Genomic DNA, 20,420 nt, shown 5'->3' on the forward strand with positions numbered 1-20,420 from the left:
TAAATGGAAAAGTGGGGATACTGTAAAGATATTGTATAATATTTATTGTATAGTGTATATGGAAGGATAAATGTTTTTGAAGGACCTGTAGCCTGAACTACACAGATGTGAAAGCCAGACTGAAGGATAGAAAAGCTGTTATCTTAACTGGATGTTTTATGAAAAAGACATCAGAAAGTGCAGATACAATAAGTGAGTATACAAACTGACAGCCTTGCTACCGTTCCTGTCCTGAACTATTAAATTGCTTTGGCATGATGTGCATAACTGTAAATTAATAATGTGGCCTTTAAGTGATCAAAGTAATTGTCACACCTTTGAAATAAACGTGCATATTTTAGCACTGTAAACCCCTGGCCCTGGTTAATTTTTTAGTTTTTCTATCATGATGAAGACTTTAAAGGGCTTCCTGTGCAAGAATCAATCCCCCCAAATGAGTTTTTATACTATGCAAGACAGATGCATGTCATTGACGACACATAAACATTAACATCCAGACAGCAGCAGTGGTTGGCTATATTGGGGAGGGATATCGCTGGTGATTGCAGAGATATTTTGCATGTTATTTATTTATGCTATGTGGATTATTAAAGCTGAAGTTTTCAAATGCCAATCTGTGTGTTCTTAACTTTTGTAAGATTGTGTTATGAGGTTAAAAGGTTATGAGTCATTTTAGCCCCGTGGGGCCCATTCACAAGAAACTGAGAAATCTGCACCTGAAAATTATAGGATTTTTTTCTAGCATTTTACTTTAAAAGTCACAGCTTAACTTTGCCACAGACATTGTTGAACCACAGTAGGGGGCACATCTACCCTAATATTCATACTAGTAGGCTATATGCATATTATGTATGTATGTGTGCATCTGCATGTGCTTTTGTTTATATTACATTGTGGGGACATAATATAAAACTGAGTTCACCTACATCGTGGGGACCAACCACCGGTCCCCACAATGTAAATTAATTAATAAAAATACTAAATTATGTTTTTGTGAGAAAATAAAGGTGTGCACAGCTTCCTGTTATGGTTAGGTTTAGGGTTAGGGGTAGGGTAGGGGGATAGAAAGTACGGTTTGTACAGTATCAAATGCATTGCGGCCTATGGAAAGTCCCCACAATTCACAAAAACAAACGTGTGTGTGTGTGTGTGTGTGTGTGCCTCTGTGTATGTGTGTCCATGTGATGCTCACAAATTGGGGCAAAAAATGAGTAAAATACAGAGTTAAATCTATTTTTAAAAATGTAGTATTTGTTTTCCTGTTAAATATATCAGTCATTGGGACACAAATAGTTTTCTGAGAATGAAAGTATAAAGCAGCGACTGTCAATTATGAAACATACAGTCAGACATATAACATTATCGTACATACATTAAACTTGAACATCAGAACTATCACATAAGCAGGCAGAATACTGAATAATAGGCTAAATGTAGCAACTTAATATTGTATACTGTAAAAAACAACATAATGTCAAAATAGCATCAGTGTCCATCTACGAATAGCCTATTACAATAATTGTATACGTTTTATACGATTTCATAATTATTTTAATAAGTTTCCATTAATTCATAAAATTTTTTACAAGATTTTAGAGTTTTAACTAGCTAATTAAATTTGAAGTGGTCTAAAAAGAACAATAAATTAAATATTATTGCGCTAAAAGTGTGGCCACTTATGCATCTTACGAAATTAAAAGTTGATTTTTACTGTTTTAAAATTATGTTCAGTTAATTTGTTAGTTTGCAGTATGTTCTTCTTTAAATTGCACAGATACTCTTTTGCATTGCGTAACTTTGCACTATCGAGCGCAAAGTAAGAGGCGGTGCTTTACATTCACAAGCACGAGCAGAGAGAGACCCACCAGAGACTCAACCAAAACCACCTCAGCATGTTCCACGGGAATGCGCACGGTTCAGTCATGGGCAAACTTCACTTATCTGAAGGAATACCGAGAAAACCCGACCTTACAGCAATGACTGTTGGGAGAAAGTCATTCTTGGAGTTGATTTTTGATGTATAAGGTAAGTTTGGAGCGTCAAAATGAGGATTTACCTACTTGAAGGAGATAAACCCAAATTATCTCTCTCACTTACCGCGTAAAAGAGCACAGCATGAGGGGCGCGTGCCAAAACTTAAAGAAAACTTCACTGACATATGAGAGAGTTCATTAACACCAGTGAATTTCCTTGTGGATAAGCCGGTCTTGGCCCTCACTTGTGTACACTGATGCCAGAGAGCCGCGTGCAGGATGAAGGTGTGTAACCGTGGAGTGCAGATGCTCCTCACCACGGCGGGGGCTTTCGCGGCCTTCAGTCTGATGACCATCGCGGTGGGCACCGACTACTGGCTGTACTCGCGCGGCGTCTGCAGAACCAAAAGCGTGAATGACAATGACACGAACCGAAAGAATGAAGAGGTACTCACGCACTCTGGGCTCTGGAGGCAGTGCTGCATGGAAGGTACATTGTTTTAAAAACGGTGATAAACCGCTTTTTACTGCATGTTTATGTGGATGAAATGAAAGCAATATATATTAGTGCTGTCAAACGATTAATCGCAACCAAAATAAAAGTTTGTTTTATGTGTGTGTGTGGTGTATATATAATATATACATGTATGTGTGTGTATTTAAATATACATAATAATTATACACATCACACACACACATATATTATGTAAAAACAAACTTTTATTTTGGATGTGATTAATCGCGATTAATTTTTTTACATATATCTAAAATTGTATATATGTGTTATTTTTTTATACATTTTGACCCTGATAATTCCAACTAAAATACCTTACCATTATAGTTATTGTTGCAATAAAACTGGTACTGAACAAAAATAAATAAATCATCAAATGATCATTAATGAAATGACAGAAAGGTTCTGAAACCTGCAGTGTTTGGTTGAGATTTAATGGTTGATTTAATTTAATGTACTGAATAATTGAAATATTCATATAAATCTACTTTTTTCATTTCATACAATAGTTTTACTGTGTGTTTTTTTTTTTACATGTTCCATGCTAGTATCATGCTTGAAGTATTTTGGATTACTCATGAATATAGTAGCCTAAACACTATTCAATGTCCACTATTACATATCATTCCTAACTTATATAATCTCTCATCTATCACCATGACTGCTCTTCACTTTTTTTGCAGTGGAGTTGTGTTGACTATAAATGTATCAAAGTTGGAGCTGAATCAAACCTCTTTCCTGTGGGATGATTTCTTTATTTAATTATTGATTGAATTATTTTTACTTTCTTGCACACTACGCGGTCCTCTAGTTTCGACCCATCCCTCACACCCTACTCTCTGACCTATATCTGTTCAACGTCAATTCTTTTAATGGAATGTGTAATGAAGCGTTCACTCTGTTAAAAGGGCATCAAAGTGGCAGAGTTCACTTTATGTGTGTGAATGCGAGAGCGAGTACGAGATGCTTAGGGTACGAGATGGCAGTTATGAAAGATGGTTGGCACAGACTGTGCACTTTCTCTACAAATGTCAATTATGCACACAAAGAGCTACATCAACAGAAATACATCTCCTAAACATCCAGATACAGACACACACACACTAACATACACCCATATGGGGACCATTTTGTCAATTTTATATTGCACATAACAACAAAAATAGCAATGGAGGCTCAGTTTGTAAAGTTATGCCACTTTAATCAACTTCTATATTTTGATTTACATCTTTAATTATAGTTATGTGGTTCATATGTGGAATGAAACTATAAGAGAAAGAGAAAATGTGTTGCCCATTTAAAAGAGAAATAGAGGGTTTGCCTGTGTTTTTTTAGTGACTAATTAGATGGGAGGATATTGATATTGTTAATGATTTGATAGCATTAGTCCAATCATGTGGAAAATGGCATTGGCCATTAACTGACGCACGTGTGACTGTGAAGGCGTCTGGATGTGTGTGTGTTTCTTACAGGCGTATTTAAGGGAGTTTGTAAGAACATTGATCATTTCCCAGAGGATGCAGATTATGAGCAAGATGCTGCGGAATATCTACTGCGTGAGTATCTACAAATGCTTGACATTCAGTTAAAGGTCAAACACATACAATAAAAATAGCACTTAAAAACTTTATAGAGCATATTAAAAAAAATTATAGCAACATTTTAAATTACAGTTCAATTATTTAGATAAATCACAACAAATACTGACTTTAGATCAGAGATACTAATGAACTTGTGTGTGAAAATAAATAATATGCCAAAATATTAACAGTCAGTTGTACATTTTTGTTTTGTGCGTGTGTGTGGCAGGTGCTGTGCGCGCCTCCAGTCTTTTCCCTATAATGAGTGTGGGACTGCTGTTCATTGGTGGAGTGTGTGTAGCCGCCAGCGAGTTCTACAAGAGCCGACACAACGTCATTCTGTGCGCAGGCATCTTTTTTGTCTCAGCTGGTATGTCTATGCACATATATAGACTTTTACCTAGTTATTTAAATGGGTATGTACCATAGATGTTATTTTCAAATACATCTAAATATGAATATATCTGAAAGTGGCTATCACAGGGTGAACCTCTCCAATAGCAGCCTATTGTTAAATTAAGATTTTTAGCCTTTGACCTGTAGGTGGCACTGTAACCAAATTTATGTGGTGTTTTTATGGCAATGAAATGGAAGCCAATTTCTGCCACACACACAAAAAAAAATGCTTTGGTAAATCATAATTGATGCTTTGCAAAGACCTGACCCCCTTAGTTACTCTTGCTATGTCCGATAAGCCAAGGCGCTCTCATGCCACACATCATGTTATAATATATAGCGGAGCAAAGAGGACACTGACAATATGCCAACAGACAAGAGTTAATTTTGGTATAAAACTAAGTGTTAGCTTTCAAATTTTGTCATTTTTGTAAGAAATTCAAACAATAAGTACCATTTTGTGACCATGTTTCGTGACAGATCGCCTCAGTTCAAGCGTCATGTACACCAATAATCTCTTCCTACTAGTTATAGCACGAAATAAACATAAATGAACATCAGAAGGTAGGTTGTCAATACACAATTTTTCCCAAAAAAAGTCCACCGATGTTAATCTACTAACTCTCCTGTCTGGTTTCTTTGTTGGACAAAATGGTGAATTTGCCGTTATGATTGGACAGATCACCTGTCAATCAAACCAAGGGTGAATTTTGACAGAAAAATCATAATTATGACGTAAAAAATATAAATGATGAGATACTAATTCAAATATGACAAAAGGTCATTATTATTACTAAAACCAAAAAAGTTAAAATTCTGATAAAAAGTTGTCAAAAAATGTCAAAATGTTTACATGTCATTTCAACTTTCCTTTTAATTTCATAATTAGGACTTAGTTTCCCACAATTGCGACTTTTATCTCATTTTTTGGGGCGATTTTTGTCTTTGTTATGATAGGGTAGTATAAAGTGGACAGGAAGCGAGGTGAGAGAGAGAGAGGGATGGGATCTGGAAACGTTCGCAAGCCGGGACTCGAACCCGGGTCGCCCAAAGTGCAACAGCGCTATATCCCGGACATCCTAACATAATAACTTCTATGAACATTTAGCTTATTTCTAGGTACATTTTTTAGCAAATTTGTCCCCAAATTATGACTAGGTTTGAAACACACACACACACAGACATGGATTGCAGCAAAACAGGGAAAATTGATTGCATGCTTTTCTTTCAGGTCTCAGCAACATCATCGGCATTATCGTGTACATCTCGTCCAACGCTGGCGACCCCAACCAGAGCGAGTCCAAGCGCAGTCACTGGTACGGCTGGAGCTTCTACTGCGGCGCTCTTTCCTTCATCATAGCAGAGACTGTGGGGGTCCTGACCGTGCATCTGTTCATCGACACGCACCGTGTGTTGAGAGCGCGTTCGCATCGCACTTTCCAAACCAGCACGCATTCCCTGCAGCATCGCCGCTCGACCAGCTACCGTTCCCGCTACCGCTGGAGGCAGGGTCAAAACCGCTCGTCTGACTCCCGATCTCGCGAACCCTCCCCTGCCCGTCGCGGGAACGACCTCGGGCTGTACGCTCTGGGACGCGGGATTCCACCCACAGCTACCCACATGCTCGCGCACAACTCCCTCAGCACTAGCCATGGTTTTGCACATTTTCATAACTCTGTCATTGTTAATAACAGCTTTGCAAATCCTCACTCTGTGAAATCAGAAAGAGGGCTCCCGCACATACAAAACTCGTTGAGCACTGAGAAAGGGTTTGCACATGGACAAAATTCAGTCAAGCCGGAAAATGGAGTCATGCTGTCGCAGAACTATAAGCTCAACTCAGTAAATCCCAGTAAAAGCCCAGCGCACGTGCAAAATTCTGGGAATGACATTGCACACGTGCAAAATGCTGTAAAAGAGCCCTCATATGTGTCTCAAAGTGGGACAAGAACAACTCCAGTGTGAAAAGAAATGCTGCTATTTGAAAAGCTATATATGAAAGGTCTGAGTGAAGATTAGCTTACCTTTACTGAATATGTGCATATTATTTTCTTTTAACTTTATGTACTAAATTATGAAAGCTTGTTTGCACCATATGATTAAAAAGGTAATTGTAACTTTATGTCTCACAAAATAACTTTTGAGTTTATATCTCGGAGTTCCGACTTTATAAACACAATTCCAAGTTTATATCATGCAATTCTGACTTTATAACTTGCAATTAATTGTGTTTAAATCTCGCAATTCTGAGAGAAAAAAAAAGTCAAAATTGTGAAATAAAAAGTCGCATTTACCTATTTGTTTATTTAGTGGCAGAAACAAGCTTCCAAACTAAATGGAGTGGATTGACAAAAATGGTGCTGTTTATTGTCCCTCTGCTGTCTTTATGCAGAAGCAAACATGCTACTTCGTCCTTACTTTGGATGTTTTTCGGATGCAATACTCATAATGGCCACATGAGCAGCCAAGTGCAACTGTCATGTCAAAAATAGACACTCAGTATTGGTTCATCCTTCATTTCTAGATCCTTATGAATCATAAAATCAATCCAGTGTAAAATAACACAATGCATGATCCTCAAGTCAGTGCTCACACATCTGCAAATTCCAGCCAGTGGTTAAACTTAATATTATGATGGTGCCATATATCTTTGGCTGAGGAAAACATGCACAAACCAGTACTTTTAAGCTGACAGTGTATTCCAGTGTTTGGGAACTGTGCAAATTATTATCCTCAAAAGAGACATTTTCAGTGCAGCATAGTAGCAAATAGCATTTGGGCTTTGGTGTATATTTTGTATGTGTCTATTGGATTGGGTGATTTAACAGACAATTTTATACAAATTAATGACAACTCAATTGATAGGACAGATAGCTTGGGGCAACGAGAGTTAAGTGGATTGATTTTAGATTCGGTGACGACAGAACAGAATGGTGACATTAGTGTCTGGGTCACACATGACTATGACTGAACCTTGAACCCTTGTTTTAGCATATTAGCCAATCGGAAAACATAGAGGCGTCTCACTGCCTCATTCATTTGTTGTCACCGTTTGGAAGGCAGAGCGGGAGTGTTACAAAATTTTTAGAAATTTTAGTTTTTTATTTTAGTCTTTTGATATGAAAAACTATGTGTTATATCTTACAGAATAAGTACCTCATTTTATTTAAATTAGCAAATTTTATGTACACTATTGCTCAAAAGTTTAGGGATGGTAGGATTTTTTATGTTTTTAAAGAATTGTCTTCTGCTCACCAAGGCTGCATTTATTTGATCAAAATAAATGCAGTAAAAACTGTAATATTTTTAAACATCAGTACAATTTAAAATAATTGTTTTCTGTTTTAATACAGTTAAGCTGTAATTTATTCCTGTGATGATGGCAAAAGTGAATTTTTAGCATCATTACTCCAGTCTTCAGTGTCACATGATCCTTCAGAAATCATTCTAATATGCAACAATTGTGCTGCTTAATTTTTTTGTGCAAACTGTGATTCATTAGAAGTTCAAAAGAAGTTCCTTGCTGAATAAAAGTATGAATTTACTTAAAAATAAAATAAAAATTAAACTTACTGACCCCAACGGCAGTGTACATTGTGCAGAGTGCACTGTAAGAAAATTAAAAAAAAAAAATCTTTTTTTTAGTTAAAAGAGATTTTATTAAGATGGATCCATATCAGTTTGGCACAACAATGGTGTTCCTTAAACAGATGAAATATTCTCACTCTTGGCCAGAAGGTTTCTCTGAATCTTCGTTAAGCTGTCCAGCTCTTCTCTAAATCTACAAGTTCCATGCCTTCACAGTAAGAGCGAGGACGAGACACTTTCACCTGGATAAGTAGCATAGTTTTCACGCTACAACAATACAATCTCAATCAGTTACAACAATTTAGAAACAGAGTCTGTGTTTGTGTCTTACCGTAGTTGTATTCCTGCTGAGCTGCTGCAGTAAAGGGAATGGTGTCCACTGAATCGGCTCGATTGGCCAGCTACAGACCGACAGGTCACTAGCTTTCCCTGAATCCACTACACCATCTGCCAAGCTGCAGTTGCTGAGATCCCAACCATACTGAGAACTGTAAGCCCAAACATACACAGAAAAATCAAGTTAACAACTTACTCTACTTGTGTACTTTGGAATATTCACTGCCAATCAAATGTTTGGGATGTTTGTATGTTTAGTTTTAGTTTTGTTAGTTTTATTCAGCAAGGACACATTCAATTGATCAAAAGTGACAGTAAAGACATTTATAATATATATAAAAAAAATCAATATATCAAATATCAAATTTCAAATAAATGCTGTTCTTTTCAATGTTTTATTCATCAAAGAATCCTGAAAAATGTATCAATGTTTCCACAAAAATATTAAGTGTAACTGTTTTCAACATTGATAATAAGAAATTTTTCTTGAGCAGTAAATCAACATGTTAGAGTAATGGCTGCTAAAAATGTAGTTTAGAAATAAATTACATTTGAAAATATATTGAAATAGAAGACTCGCCCACTTTTTCATCAGCATTGGTTCTGGAAGTATTTTCCATTCATTCCTCTAGGGATTTCAAAAAAGTCTTCGTTAAAGCGTTATAAGCCATGAACCAAGTCAAGCAGCTGCGAGATGAGTCATAATATTACAATAGTTATTTGAAGCAAAAAAGAATTTTAAAATTGGACAAAAATACAAAGGTTCAAGACTGCGTATTTAACGGCTTTTGTGAGGGAAAGAACTGCAATCCCATGAAGCATTGCGAACAGCATAATACAAACAGCATATAAGTTTATTGCAAAATATGCATATATACTGAAATATTTAAATATTTTGATTACACTCGATTACATCATTCGCAAGGCTTCATGGGAGTTGGTAAACACGCTTTTGGAGCGTGTTGCTTTTTTCGTTGGTGTAATTTTCTGTACACAATCATGGATAATCTACTTTTTCACCAGGAATTCCATTGTTAAACACTCTTAAAAATAATGCGGACTGACAGCTTCAACAGAAGCATGTACCATCGATTAACAATCTAGTAGCTCACAGTAGGGCTGTCTTTAAAGGTTTATAAGTTATCATTAAAAATGAATTTCCCTATGGAGAACTTTAAAGGTGCCCTAGAATTAAAAATTGAATTTATCTTGGCATAGTTGAATAACAAGAGTTCAGTACATGGAAATGACATACAGTGAGTCTCAAACTCTTTATTGTTTCCTCCTTCTTATATAAATCTCATTTGTTTAAAAGACCTCCGAAGAACAGGCGAATCTCAACATAACACTGACTGTTACGTAACAGTCGGGATCATTAATATGTACGCCCCCAATATTTGCATATGCCAGCTCATGTTCAAGCATTAGACAAGGGCAGGACGTCTGCATGTGCACAGCTGAATCAACAGACTAGGTAAGCAAGCAAGAACAATAGCGAAAAATGGCAGATGGAGCAATAATAACTGACATGATTCAAGATTACATGATATTTTTAGTGATATTTGTAAAATGTCTTTCTAAATGTTTTGTTAGCATGTTGCTAATGTACTGTTAAATGTGGTTAAAGTTATCATCGTTTATTACTGTATTCGCGGAGACGAGAGCCGTCGCTATTTTCATTATTAAAAACTTGCAGTCTGTATAATTCATAAACACAACTTCATTCTTTATAAATCTCTCCAACAGTGTGTAATGTTAGCTTTAGCCACGGAGCACTATCAAACTCGTTCAGAATCAAATGTAAACATCAAAATCAACACTGTACTTACGCGATTAGACATGTTGCATGATGAACACTTTATAAAGATCAATTTGGAGGGTTATATTAGCTGTTTGAACTTTGTTTATGCTGTTTAAGGCAAGCGGGAGCTCCGGGGGCGGGGAGCGTAAGCATTTAAAGGGGCCGCAGCCTAAGTCGGCTCATATTTAATGATGCCCCAAAATAGGCAGTTAAAAAAAATTATAAAAACAAAAAATATGGGGTATTTTGAGCTGAAACTTCACAGACACATTCAGGGGACACCTTAGACTTAAAAAAAATGTTCTATGGCACCTTTAATGGAGATTTTACTTCTGGAACGCAATTGTTGCACTCTATAGTAGTGTTGTCAAAAGTACCGACTTTGATACCAAGTTGGTACTGAAACTTTAAAAATGTGACGATATCTGCATTGATTGGCAACAATGATCAACGCTTCAAAAACATGTAAACAGACATCTTTGACGCTCTTTACCGAGCACTTGCCCAGACCGGTCCGCTGATAGGTGCCTGCTTTCAAACACTCATGCTTTCAAAATGCTTTTGAAAACACCCATGGGCTTTCAAACGCTCCCGTGTTTTGATCATTGTAGCCAATCACAGACGTATCTATTGAGTGCATGAACACAATGGCCAATCAGATGTGTTTAAGAATCCACTCAACAGCAATCAAAATGCTAGGGGGAAATGCTGGTATTGTCACATTTTTTAGAATTTCAGTACCAACTTGGTACCAATGTCAGTATATTTGACAACACTACTATAGTATAGTATTTCACTGTTTTACTGTATTTTTGATCAAATAAATGCAGCCTTGGTGAATATAAGAAACTTTTTACAAAACATTTAAAATCTTGCCGACCCCAAACTTTTGAATTGTAGTGTACCATGGTACTGAAATTCATTTACCATGGCATTCACAGGGTACTTTAAAGAATACCATTGTATTACTATGGTACCATGTCCAAAAAACAATGGTAAACCATTGTTTATTCAATAATATGCAAATAATCTTACGGTACCCGTGAGGATATATGGTGTTGAGGTGTGTTCCGCTTCCATGGTATGTGGATACCACAGAAAGAGTGTCATCATGGTAACAGCAGGTACGATCAAGTGCTCTCAGATGTAGTAATTCATCTGAGCGGGTGAAGGCAGGGTTATCCAACGAGTCGTCAGAGCCTGGCCAGGACCTTCCCCAAAAACGAGCCGAAAGCTCATCAAAGTGATTGAATCTGCGATAACTGTGTCCACAGATACAGAATACAAAAGAATATTAATAAAATTCACATATAAGAGTGTCTGTGTGTGTTCACTCGACCCTGTCCCTCCCTGTGCCACATTCAGTTTTCAGGATTGTTTTAACTAGCTAATGATATCCTGCAAACTATTTCCAATAACAAAGCCAGGCTACTACAGATGACTTCATTGGAGTGTTTGTGTGTTTAAAACGATTGCACATGATACCTGCTGCGTGTTTGTTCCACTTTGGCCTGCATAAGCATGCTTTTATATCGGCGCACTGCGAGATAAGACAGAAGAGCCATGACTGCAGCGACAGCGATCAGTACCCCAAAACACATGCCAACCAAACGCGGTCGGGTCATGCGGAGGTCACAGCGCTGCCCCATAAACCAGTAATCCTCTCCAACAGGACACCTTCAGAAAGAGAGAGTTTGGTCAAACCTGCAGGTCATTTCAGCAAGTATTTTTAATTAGTTCTCCTGGAAAGTTGCATTTACAAGCTATACGTATCAGTGAGAAGGTTTCTTCCTTTATAAATGGGAAGATCTTGACTAAAAAGCTGCAATGAAGGCCAGATTTATGCCGCAAGTACATGTAACTTACTGGCAGATAGGCTGTTGCCCGAGGCGATGGACACAGATGCCCTGATGTTTACAGTATTCAGAGTGGCAAACAGATGTACAGGTGGCATTGCCTTTCGAAGAAACACACTGGAACCCAGATGGACATTCAAACAACCATTCACAAACATCTGCCTGCAAACCTGAGAAAGAAAGAAACAAAAAAAAAAAAGGGGGGGGGTATTTTCAAATGCTATTGCGTTCCCCAGTGGAACTTTGCGGAATAATATGAGGTGTTAAGGACAACTATATTTCAGTGCTTTTGAGAGCTAATGCAGTTTCTTGAGTAACACAAATGTTATGCAAGCGAACGCACATCTAATTTTTTTCAACCGCCCTTATAAGCTCCGTATTATACGAATAAATGCGAGAGATATTAAAAAAGATGTAACTGGTTAAAGGGATAGTTCACCCAAAAATGAAAATTTGATGTTTATCTGCTTACCCCCAGCGCATCCAAGATGTAGGTGTCTTTGTTTCTTCAGTAGAACACAAATGATGATTTTTAACTCCAACCGTTGCCGCCTGTCAGTCAAATAATGCTAGTGGATGGGTAAGTAGTAAGGTCTGTAGGTCTGATCACGCTCTGACAGCAGAAGTGATGTCTAGCACTCATTGAAGTATAAGCGCGAGACATCACTGCCGCTGTCAGAGCCAGATCAGACCTCACTAAGAGAATGCTGAACGCAGTTGGACATAGTGGTGTTTTAGAGTTAAAAAATTATATAAATACTGTTCGGTTTCTCGCACAAACCGATCGTTTCGTGTCTTAGGACATCAATGTGTTGTCACGAGCCGCAGGGTTTAATTTGGACTTGTCTATGCAAGTTTTATTTACTCTTGTAGTTGAAGTTCCCATCCACTAGCATTATTTGACTGACAGACGTCAATGGTTGGAGTTAAAAATCATAATTTGTGTTCTACTGAAGAAACAAAGACACCTACATCTTGGATGCGCTGGGGGTAAGCAGATAAACATCAAATTTTCATTTTTGGGTGAACTATCCCTTTAAGATCTTGTTGTTCAACACTCACCTCCCACAGTAATATTTTTCACTTTAACTCCTCCCACAAATATTCCTTTCTTCGGTAGTGGGTTTAACCCCGCCTCCTGTAACAGAGACTCCACCCTTCCCAGCCAGGAGAGTGCTTCCACTGTTTGGAATTGAACTACTGTTTGCAGAACTGGACCACTGATGAAAACACACATGACAGAGTCAATCAAAGGCATTTAACTGACACGCCATCAACCACAGATATTTTAGATCAGGTTTTTACAATTTTTTTTTTATCTGCTGAAGAACAACTGTGACTTTAATTAAGTACTACCTAAGATTTTAAACTTAAAATATATTTTGATTGTTTTAATAATTTATATCTAACAATATATTTTATATAGCCTAACAATATAATGTATATTTAATAATACATTGTTTTTTTAAATAATATTTTAATTTAGCTTCATTTTGCATTTGCATTTCTATCACAATCTCATGAACCCTTTGCAGTTCAATTATGATCCTATACATATAATTAGGGTACATCTACATGACAACAATATACTAAAAACTGAAAAGTTTTTTCTTTGTGTACAGACAACACCATTGTCAAAACGATCCCCATTCACACGGATTCGCGAAAAAGATTAAAATGCTGTATTCTGCTGCAAGGCCAGTAGTTGGCGATGTCACTTTGTAAAGAAACACTATGCACCTATAGACTGAACATGCATGCGCATGACGTCACTGTTTTCACAAATTCGTGTTTTTGTAGATTGTATGGAGACGATAATTGTATCGTTTTCAAAAACATGCACTTTGAAACCCATTTTCAAAAGTTTGCTTTTTTAGGCACCCAAAACGCCATTGTCATGTGAATGAATGGCCAAAACGTATAAAAAGTGTTTGATTTAGTTGAAAATGGTGTCGTGTAAATGGCCCCTTAAAGTTTAGACAATCAGTCAAAACACTTAAAGGAACACTCCACTTTTTTTGAAAATAGGCTCATTTTCCAACTTCCCTAGAGTTAAACAGTTGAGTTTTACCGTTTTCGAATCCATTCAGCCGATCTCCGGGTCTGGCGGTACCACTTTTAGCATAGCTTAGCATAGTTCATTGAATCTGATTAGACCATTAGCATCTCGCTCAAAAATGACCAAAGAGTTTTGATATTTTTCCTATTTAAAACTTGACTCTTCTGTAGTTGCATTGTGTACTAAGACCGACAGAAAATGAAAAGTTGCGATTTTCTAGGCTGATATGGCTAGGAACTATACTCTCATTCCGCCATAATAATCAAGGAACTTTTCTGCCGTTCCATGGCTGCAGCAGTGCAATGATATTACGCAGCGTCTCTCACAAATGTCTCCATGGTTGCAAGGCACGCTCCCTGTACAAAAGGGGGGTCACAGGCGGTGCATAATATCATTGCACCTGCTGCAGCCATGGAAAGCTATGCTAAAAGTGGTACCGCCAGACCCGGAGATCGGCTGAATAGATTTGAAAACGGTAAAACTCAACTGTTTAACTCTAGGGGAGTTGGAAAATGAGCCTATTTTCAAAAAAAGTGGAGTGTTCCTTTAAATTACATTAAAAGAAAAATGTGTTCATTTACATCAACAACTACTTTTTTAAATACTGACTGAATGGCAATAATGATTTCAGCAAAATCTAGTCTCTCAGCTAACCTACAATGCACATCTCTAAACAGATGAATTGCAAATATACAGGCCAATAAAGCTACCTGTGCCAGGTCACTTGTTGATTCTGGAATCCAGAAAGGCTCTGCAGAAATGTCTCCACCTGCAGGAGTGGATGATTACCAAACATTATTGCAATGCCAATCAAATGGGATGAAGCATCTAATGACATGAGTGTGCATACACTACAGTTCAAAGGTTTGAGGTAAGATTTTTTTTTTTTTTTTAAGAAATTAAAATTTACTAGTTTTTTTGTACTAGTTTCCACAAAAATATTAAGCACAACTGTTTTCAACATGAACACCAAATCATGTGACACTAAAGTCTGAATATTAAAACAGACCATTTCAATTGTAATAATATTTCTCAATATTACTGTTTTACAGTATTTTTGATCAAATAAATGCAGCCTTCTTTAAAAAAAAAAATGTACCAAACCTTTGAACGGTAGTGTACATAAAGTAATTCAAATGGTTTTACCTCAAGCAGTCTCATACTAGGGGCATAATCCCCTTCCAGGATGATTTGTAAGAGTACTTGAAATGTTTTCTCTGTAAAACAGAACAAATGTTTTTCATGAAAACAAAAGAGATCCCTTTTTAATCAGACATGTGTAATAACAAGGAGTCTCAGAGAAGCAAAATCAACAGAAATGTTACTCACCCTTGATAATTGCTGGCTGGTCCTCCACTATGAAATAATGCTGCCCATGTGGCCACTTCCTGTCAACGCTCGATGCAGTAGAATTGATCTTAGATGTTTGGGTGACTGCTTGTGAAGATATTGTGTGTGCTTTTGTTTGAATAAGATAAGAGCTTGTGGTCATATGTTGGGGAGGTCTGACAGTGCTGGGTTGAGGCACTGGGATGTGCGTACGGACCTGGGCTGAAGTCGTTTCTGTGGACGTGGCATGTGGATTCATCTGCAGTGTAGTTACTGAAGGTGGGTGAACCGCAGAAGTCTGACTGGTTTCCCAATGTGGAGTAGTCACACTAATAGGTGTGCTTGTCCGAAAGGCACGATCAGTTGTACTGACCTGAGAGATGTAGGAAGCTGTGGTGTCAGATGATGAAGTACTCAATGTTATGGTAGTGTGGGCAGTAAAGACATTATTGTTTTCTGTTGATCCAGTATGAATGTCATTAAATGGAGATAAGCCAAGAGTCGTCTTCAGACTTGTCGCACTAGTCAGAGTAGGACTGGAATGACTTACACCCATTGTTTGACCACTACTCATCTCGTTGATATCTGTTACATCGGAAAATCCCACATTGCTCTGCGTGTTTTCAGAAGATGGAATTGAATACTGAGGTGTAAATGTAGGGAATTCAGTATGCATACTTGAATTTGTGTTGGCATTCTGTGATGGGGACACTTCAGGTTTCTCAAATCTAACTGTAGAGCTATCTTCAACCATGAGGTCAGAAGTCACATTAGGAATAATCGGAGGACTTGCAGAACTTGACAAAGAGATCGATGGAGAGCTGGTAATGGGGCTTTCTTGTTCTCCTAGTACTGTAGATGGTAAATACGATGTGCATGGAAGACCAAGACAATCACTTCCAGATGGTGATAGACCCTCGTCCTCTTCTGGTGTACTAGGACCTTCAGTAGGAGTCAGGTTTGGAGGGATGGTAGTTGGGAAAGTGGTGAAGGCACTGGTTTTGTTATTGTTGTGTGCCGTCAGATCAGACATTGATGCAGATGCGGAGCTGGTTTCTTGGGTGCTTGTATTGTGCTGACTCTGGATGGTGTGTGAGATGCGAGGGGTTGATGCTTCCAAAGAAGTTAAAGTTGGAGTTGGAAGTGTGTTAAGTGAAGTGTGCATGAACTCGCTTGAGGTTGTTGGCTCATTCTCAGTGGTAAGAGTTATTGGTGGCTCACTTGGAGATGTGGAGTAACCTGAGTATTCAGTCATGTCGCTATCAGAAAATGCTAATGGATTGGTTTGATTAACAACTTGAAACTTTGATACTGTAGCAGACGTACTCCGAGTAAGAACTGAATCATCATAGATTGTTTGATTTTGATTAGTTGACCTTGGAGAGCGATCTGTCCTGTCCATTTCCGATGCTATAGGCTGGTTGTCATCTGTGATAGTGTTTGAACTAAAAAAACTGGCCTGAAATTCACTCGTTCCGACATTCTCTGGTATTGTAAACACATCCTTGTTTGGGAGCGTCACTATTGTAGCTTTAGCCTTGTTAACAGTGTCACTAAGGAAGTCTTTAAGTTTAGAAGTTGTATCAAATGGCTGAATATTTTGTGGACTTACCGTAATAAAGCTGGAAGTCGGAAACATTGAACTTGGAAGACCTCTTTTAGTCATTTTGGACTGAATTGTGTATTGTGAACTTCCTCTATGCAATTTAGTGTATGCAAAATCAGTAGTGGCTAAAAGTGCACTTGTTTTTGACGCAACGTCAGTTGCCTGTCTGGGTGTAGTTTGGACAGACAGCAATGGTGGTTGGATTTCAGTAGAAGCCAAAGAAGGTTCATGGGACAACCCGACGAGTGTGTTCATGTGTGTGTCAAGGGCAGAGGTGGTGTGCGTATCAAAATAAGAATGTGTGCCAGTGAGTGCGAGGTCGGAGTTCCAGGCTCCAGCCGTTTCCTGTCCATTGTTGGTGATTTCCTGCAGAAAGAGGGGGCTGCGCTTATCAGCCAGGTCAGACACACCTCCGCCCTGCTGTATATTCTTGCCCCTGAGAGCGTGTGTTTTGGGGGCTGCATTGCTGCTCACTGGAACATCTGCGGTGTAGGTTACATCGTTTGAGCCACTCGGAGAGTTAGACACTGAGTTAGCGTCAAAGTGGGTGTAAGGAATCATAGCAAGAGTGTGATTGTCCTCTGACGTGTTCCATCCTGAGAAACACACACACACACACACACACACACACACACACACACACACACACACACACACACACACACACACACACAGAAGAATGGAAACAGGAATTATGAGATTATTCAAGACACAGGATTCTAATACTAAATAAATAAACATACAACAACCTTCTCTGAAAATATTCTAATATGCTGATCTAATATGCTTGAGTAATGTTTCATATCAATGTTGAAAACAGTGAAAACAGTGATACTTTTTTAAGATTCTTTGATGAGTAGAAAGTTTAAAAGAACATTGAAATTAATTGAAATGTTACTGTAAGTTTTGATCAATTAATATGTCTTTGATGAATAAAAGTATTAATTTCTCTACAGAAAAAACAGATTGCTGACCCCAAACTTTTGAATGATAGTGTAAATATTAATATGAAAAAATATTACACTGATATTGATGAACGCTAAATACATCAACATCGAAGACACTTGTTTTTTGTTCTGATGTGTTTACAAGATTAGCAGATTATATGTGTACAAAAAGTACCATGCTGTTATTTTGAACTTTTTGTTCATCAAAGAATCCTGAAAAAATTATCACATTCCTCAAAAATGTTAAGCAGCACAACTGTTTTCAACATAGATAATAATAAATGTTTCTTAAGCACCAAATCAGCCGATTAGAATGATTTCTGAAGGATCATGTGACACTTAAGACTGGAGTAATGATGCTGAAAATTCAGCTTTGCATCACAGGAATAAATTATATTTTAATCAAATAAATGCAGCCTTGGTGAGAATAAGAGTCTTCTTCCAAAAACATTTAAAATCTTACCAACCCCAAATTTTTGAATGATACTTATAGTATTTTGGACATACCATGGTACCCCTTACCAAGAAGCTACTGTACCATGTCCTTATAAAAAATGTATGGTTGTGGTATTATGGTATAGTGATGCTAATACTATGGTACTTTGAAATTTACCATGGTCCTAAATTCATGTGGTATTTACATGGCACTCTATGGTACTTCCTAGAATAACATGGTACTACCACAGTACATGAACAAACCTTTGATACTTGGTATTGGCATTATACGTGTCCAAAAAACATGGTATTACCATATTTACCTAAGTACTATGTCTAAAAACATGCTATTGACATCCAACTGGCAGGCATGTAAGTGACCTTATTACACTTACTCAGATGTAATGTGGCAAATGTTTTATCAGTCCTTCTCAAGCTCCATTCAATGACGGTTCTCCCAGTGCCAGAGAATAACGCACGCTCCTCTTTTTTGTAAGTAAGTGTATCCCCATTCCCAAACTGAATCCTAAGGGCACCTTTCCCAACAGAAATGACATCTATCCAAACAGTCTGGTTTTCATGTGCAATAACCCAAGTGCAGGTAACATTCAACAGTTTTTCTGTGCTTTCGTTGGTTATCCTGTTAAATAAAAGGCTGTTTGGGCGTAAAGAGTACCGGATTGAGCCACTCCTCTCTCCAAGAATTTTAACGCCACAGTCTTGCACGTTTAACAATGTCTTACCTACAGAGAAACATCATTATTCATCATCACCTTCAATAATTAAGAAGCATTACATATTTCTTCTGAAAGTTAGGCCATGAATTTCAGTACCATATTTCAAAGTATCAAAGTATTAACATCTGATACCAACACTATTGGTGGTAAAGTACCACCACAGCACTTTTTGTAAGGGGTAATACTGTGGTACTTTGATAAATAATATACTGAGTTCATGTACCATGGTATTTACATGGTACTTCCAAGAATACCATAGTACTACCATGGCATGATGTCCAAAAACATGGTAGTACTTTTGATAAGTGTGTAAATTCTGTGGTGCATAACAATTCACTAGGCCTAGTATATGGAATTTTAAGGTTACTTTACTATAAGGTAAATTTATGTAGGGATATTATATATAGCTAAAATATAAAAAGAAAACTATATGAAATACAGTTTTTTTTTTAAGAATATTGCTTATCAGTAGGCTACATTTTTAACATAAAGCAGGATAATAATATGTTTAGCATTTAAATATCTCCTATCGTCTATTAATGAAATTATCTTCTTACCTGGAGCGAAAATAAATAACAAAACATAGACAAAACGAAACATTTTGCGAGACAAAACATTCCAGGATGGAATCCGTCCACACAGTTAATTCCATAAAGATTATTATACTGTTCTAAAATATGATGTAGACAATACTTAAACTAGTCGAGAAGAATGTGTAACGAGTGCCAATAGCAGTTTTCGTTCTGTTTCTTTAAATGGACCTTTATAGAAGAGTCGAGTTCATCCTTCAGTCCGCCACAGAGAGGTTGAGTAGAACTCACCGCAGCTCACTTAAATGAAGCGCGCGCGTGCGTGCGTTTCTGTGAGCGCGCAAGCTCGCCTACAGAGTGTAGAAAACAAGGCAACGTGCAAACATATGATTACGATTAGGCATCTTTTTAAGAGGGAAAATGGGACGGAAGCGGTTAAAAGTTAAGGGGACAGACAGAGAAGATTTTTAAGATTAGGTTAACTACCCAGGTTGTGTGTGTTTGTGTGAGAGAAAACAGAGAGAGTGCTTGTTTTCACTCCCCTGACGAGCTTGTGCTGTCAATTCAAACTAAAAAATAGTTTAACACAGAAGGTCATTCAGAGATCATTGTCAATGTTGACTCATCATGCGTCTCAAAATCAAGAGATACCTATTTAGACAGCAGTTTTGGGGATTGAATGCACCTAAAACAAAACAAAACAAAAAAAAATTAGGATTACCATAGTATTGTT

At 37.5% G+C, this 20,420-nt stretch overlaps 2 protein-coding genes across 4 annotated transcripts; one reads left to right on the forward strand and one right to left on the reverse strand.

The window, feature by feature from the left end:
* The first annotated feature begins 1,999 nt into the window (after positions 1-1,999).
* Positions 2,000-6,762, forward strand: cacng3a (calcium channel, voltage-dependent, gamma subunit 3a). Its single transcript, XM_067404310.1, has 4 exons — positions 2,000-2,463; positions 3,960-4,043; positions 4,297-4,437; positions 5,695-6,762. The coding sequence occupies exons 1-4, from the start codon at positions 2,253-2,255 to the stop codon at positions 6,426-6,428; spliced, it is 1,170 nt and encodes a 389-aa protein (XP_067260411.1). The 5' UTR covers positions 2,000-2,252; the 3' UTR covers positions 6,429-6,762.
* Positions 6,763-7,898: 1,136 nt separating this feature from the next.
* si:ch211-14k19.8 (uncharacterized) lies at positions 7,899-19,997 on the reverse strand. 3 transcript variants are annotated; one of them, XM_067404307.1, is made up of 11 exons: positions 19,715-19,997; positions 18,816-19,163; positions 15,433-17,634; positions 15,250-15,320; positions 14,814-14,872; positions 13,107-13,264; positions 12,055-12,214; positions 11,674-11,865; positions 11,229-11,450; positions 8,383-8,539; positions 7,899-8,293 (listed from the first exon to the last, which is right to left on the reverse strand). In XM_067404307.1, exons 1-11 carry the CDS (start codon positions 19,755-19,757, stop codon positions 8,219-8,221), a joined length of 3,687 nt encoding a protein of 1,228 aa, XP_067260408.1. In that variant the 5' UTR covers positions 19,758-19,997; the 3' UTR covers positions 7,899-8,218. The 3 variants fall into 3 exon arrangements, with proteins under 3 accessions (XP_067260408.1, XP_067260409.1, XP_067260410.1); XM_067404308.1 differs by lacking the exon at positions 18,816-19,163; XM_067404309.1 differs by lacking the exon at positions 18,816-19,163 and having other exon boundaries at positions 19,919-19,973.
* Between the last annotated feature and the right edge of the window lie 423 nt (positions 19,998-20,420).

The sequence above is a fragment of the Chanodichthys erythropterus genome, chromosome 12, assembly GCF_024489055.1.
Source record: "Chanodichthys erythropterus isolate Z2021 chromosome 12, ASM2448905v1, whole genome shotgun sequence".
In the NCBI taxonomy this organism is placed as follows: domain Eukaryota; kingdom Metazoa; phylum Chordata; class Actinopteri; order Cypriniformes; family Xenocyprididae; genus Chanodichthys; species Chanodichthys erythropterus.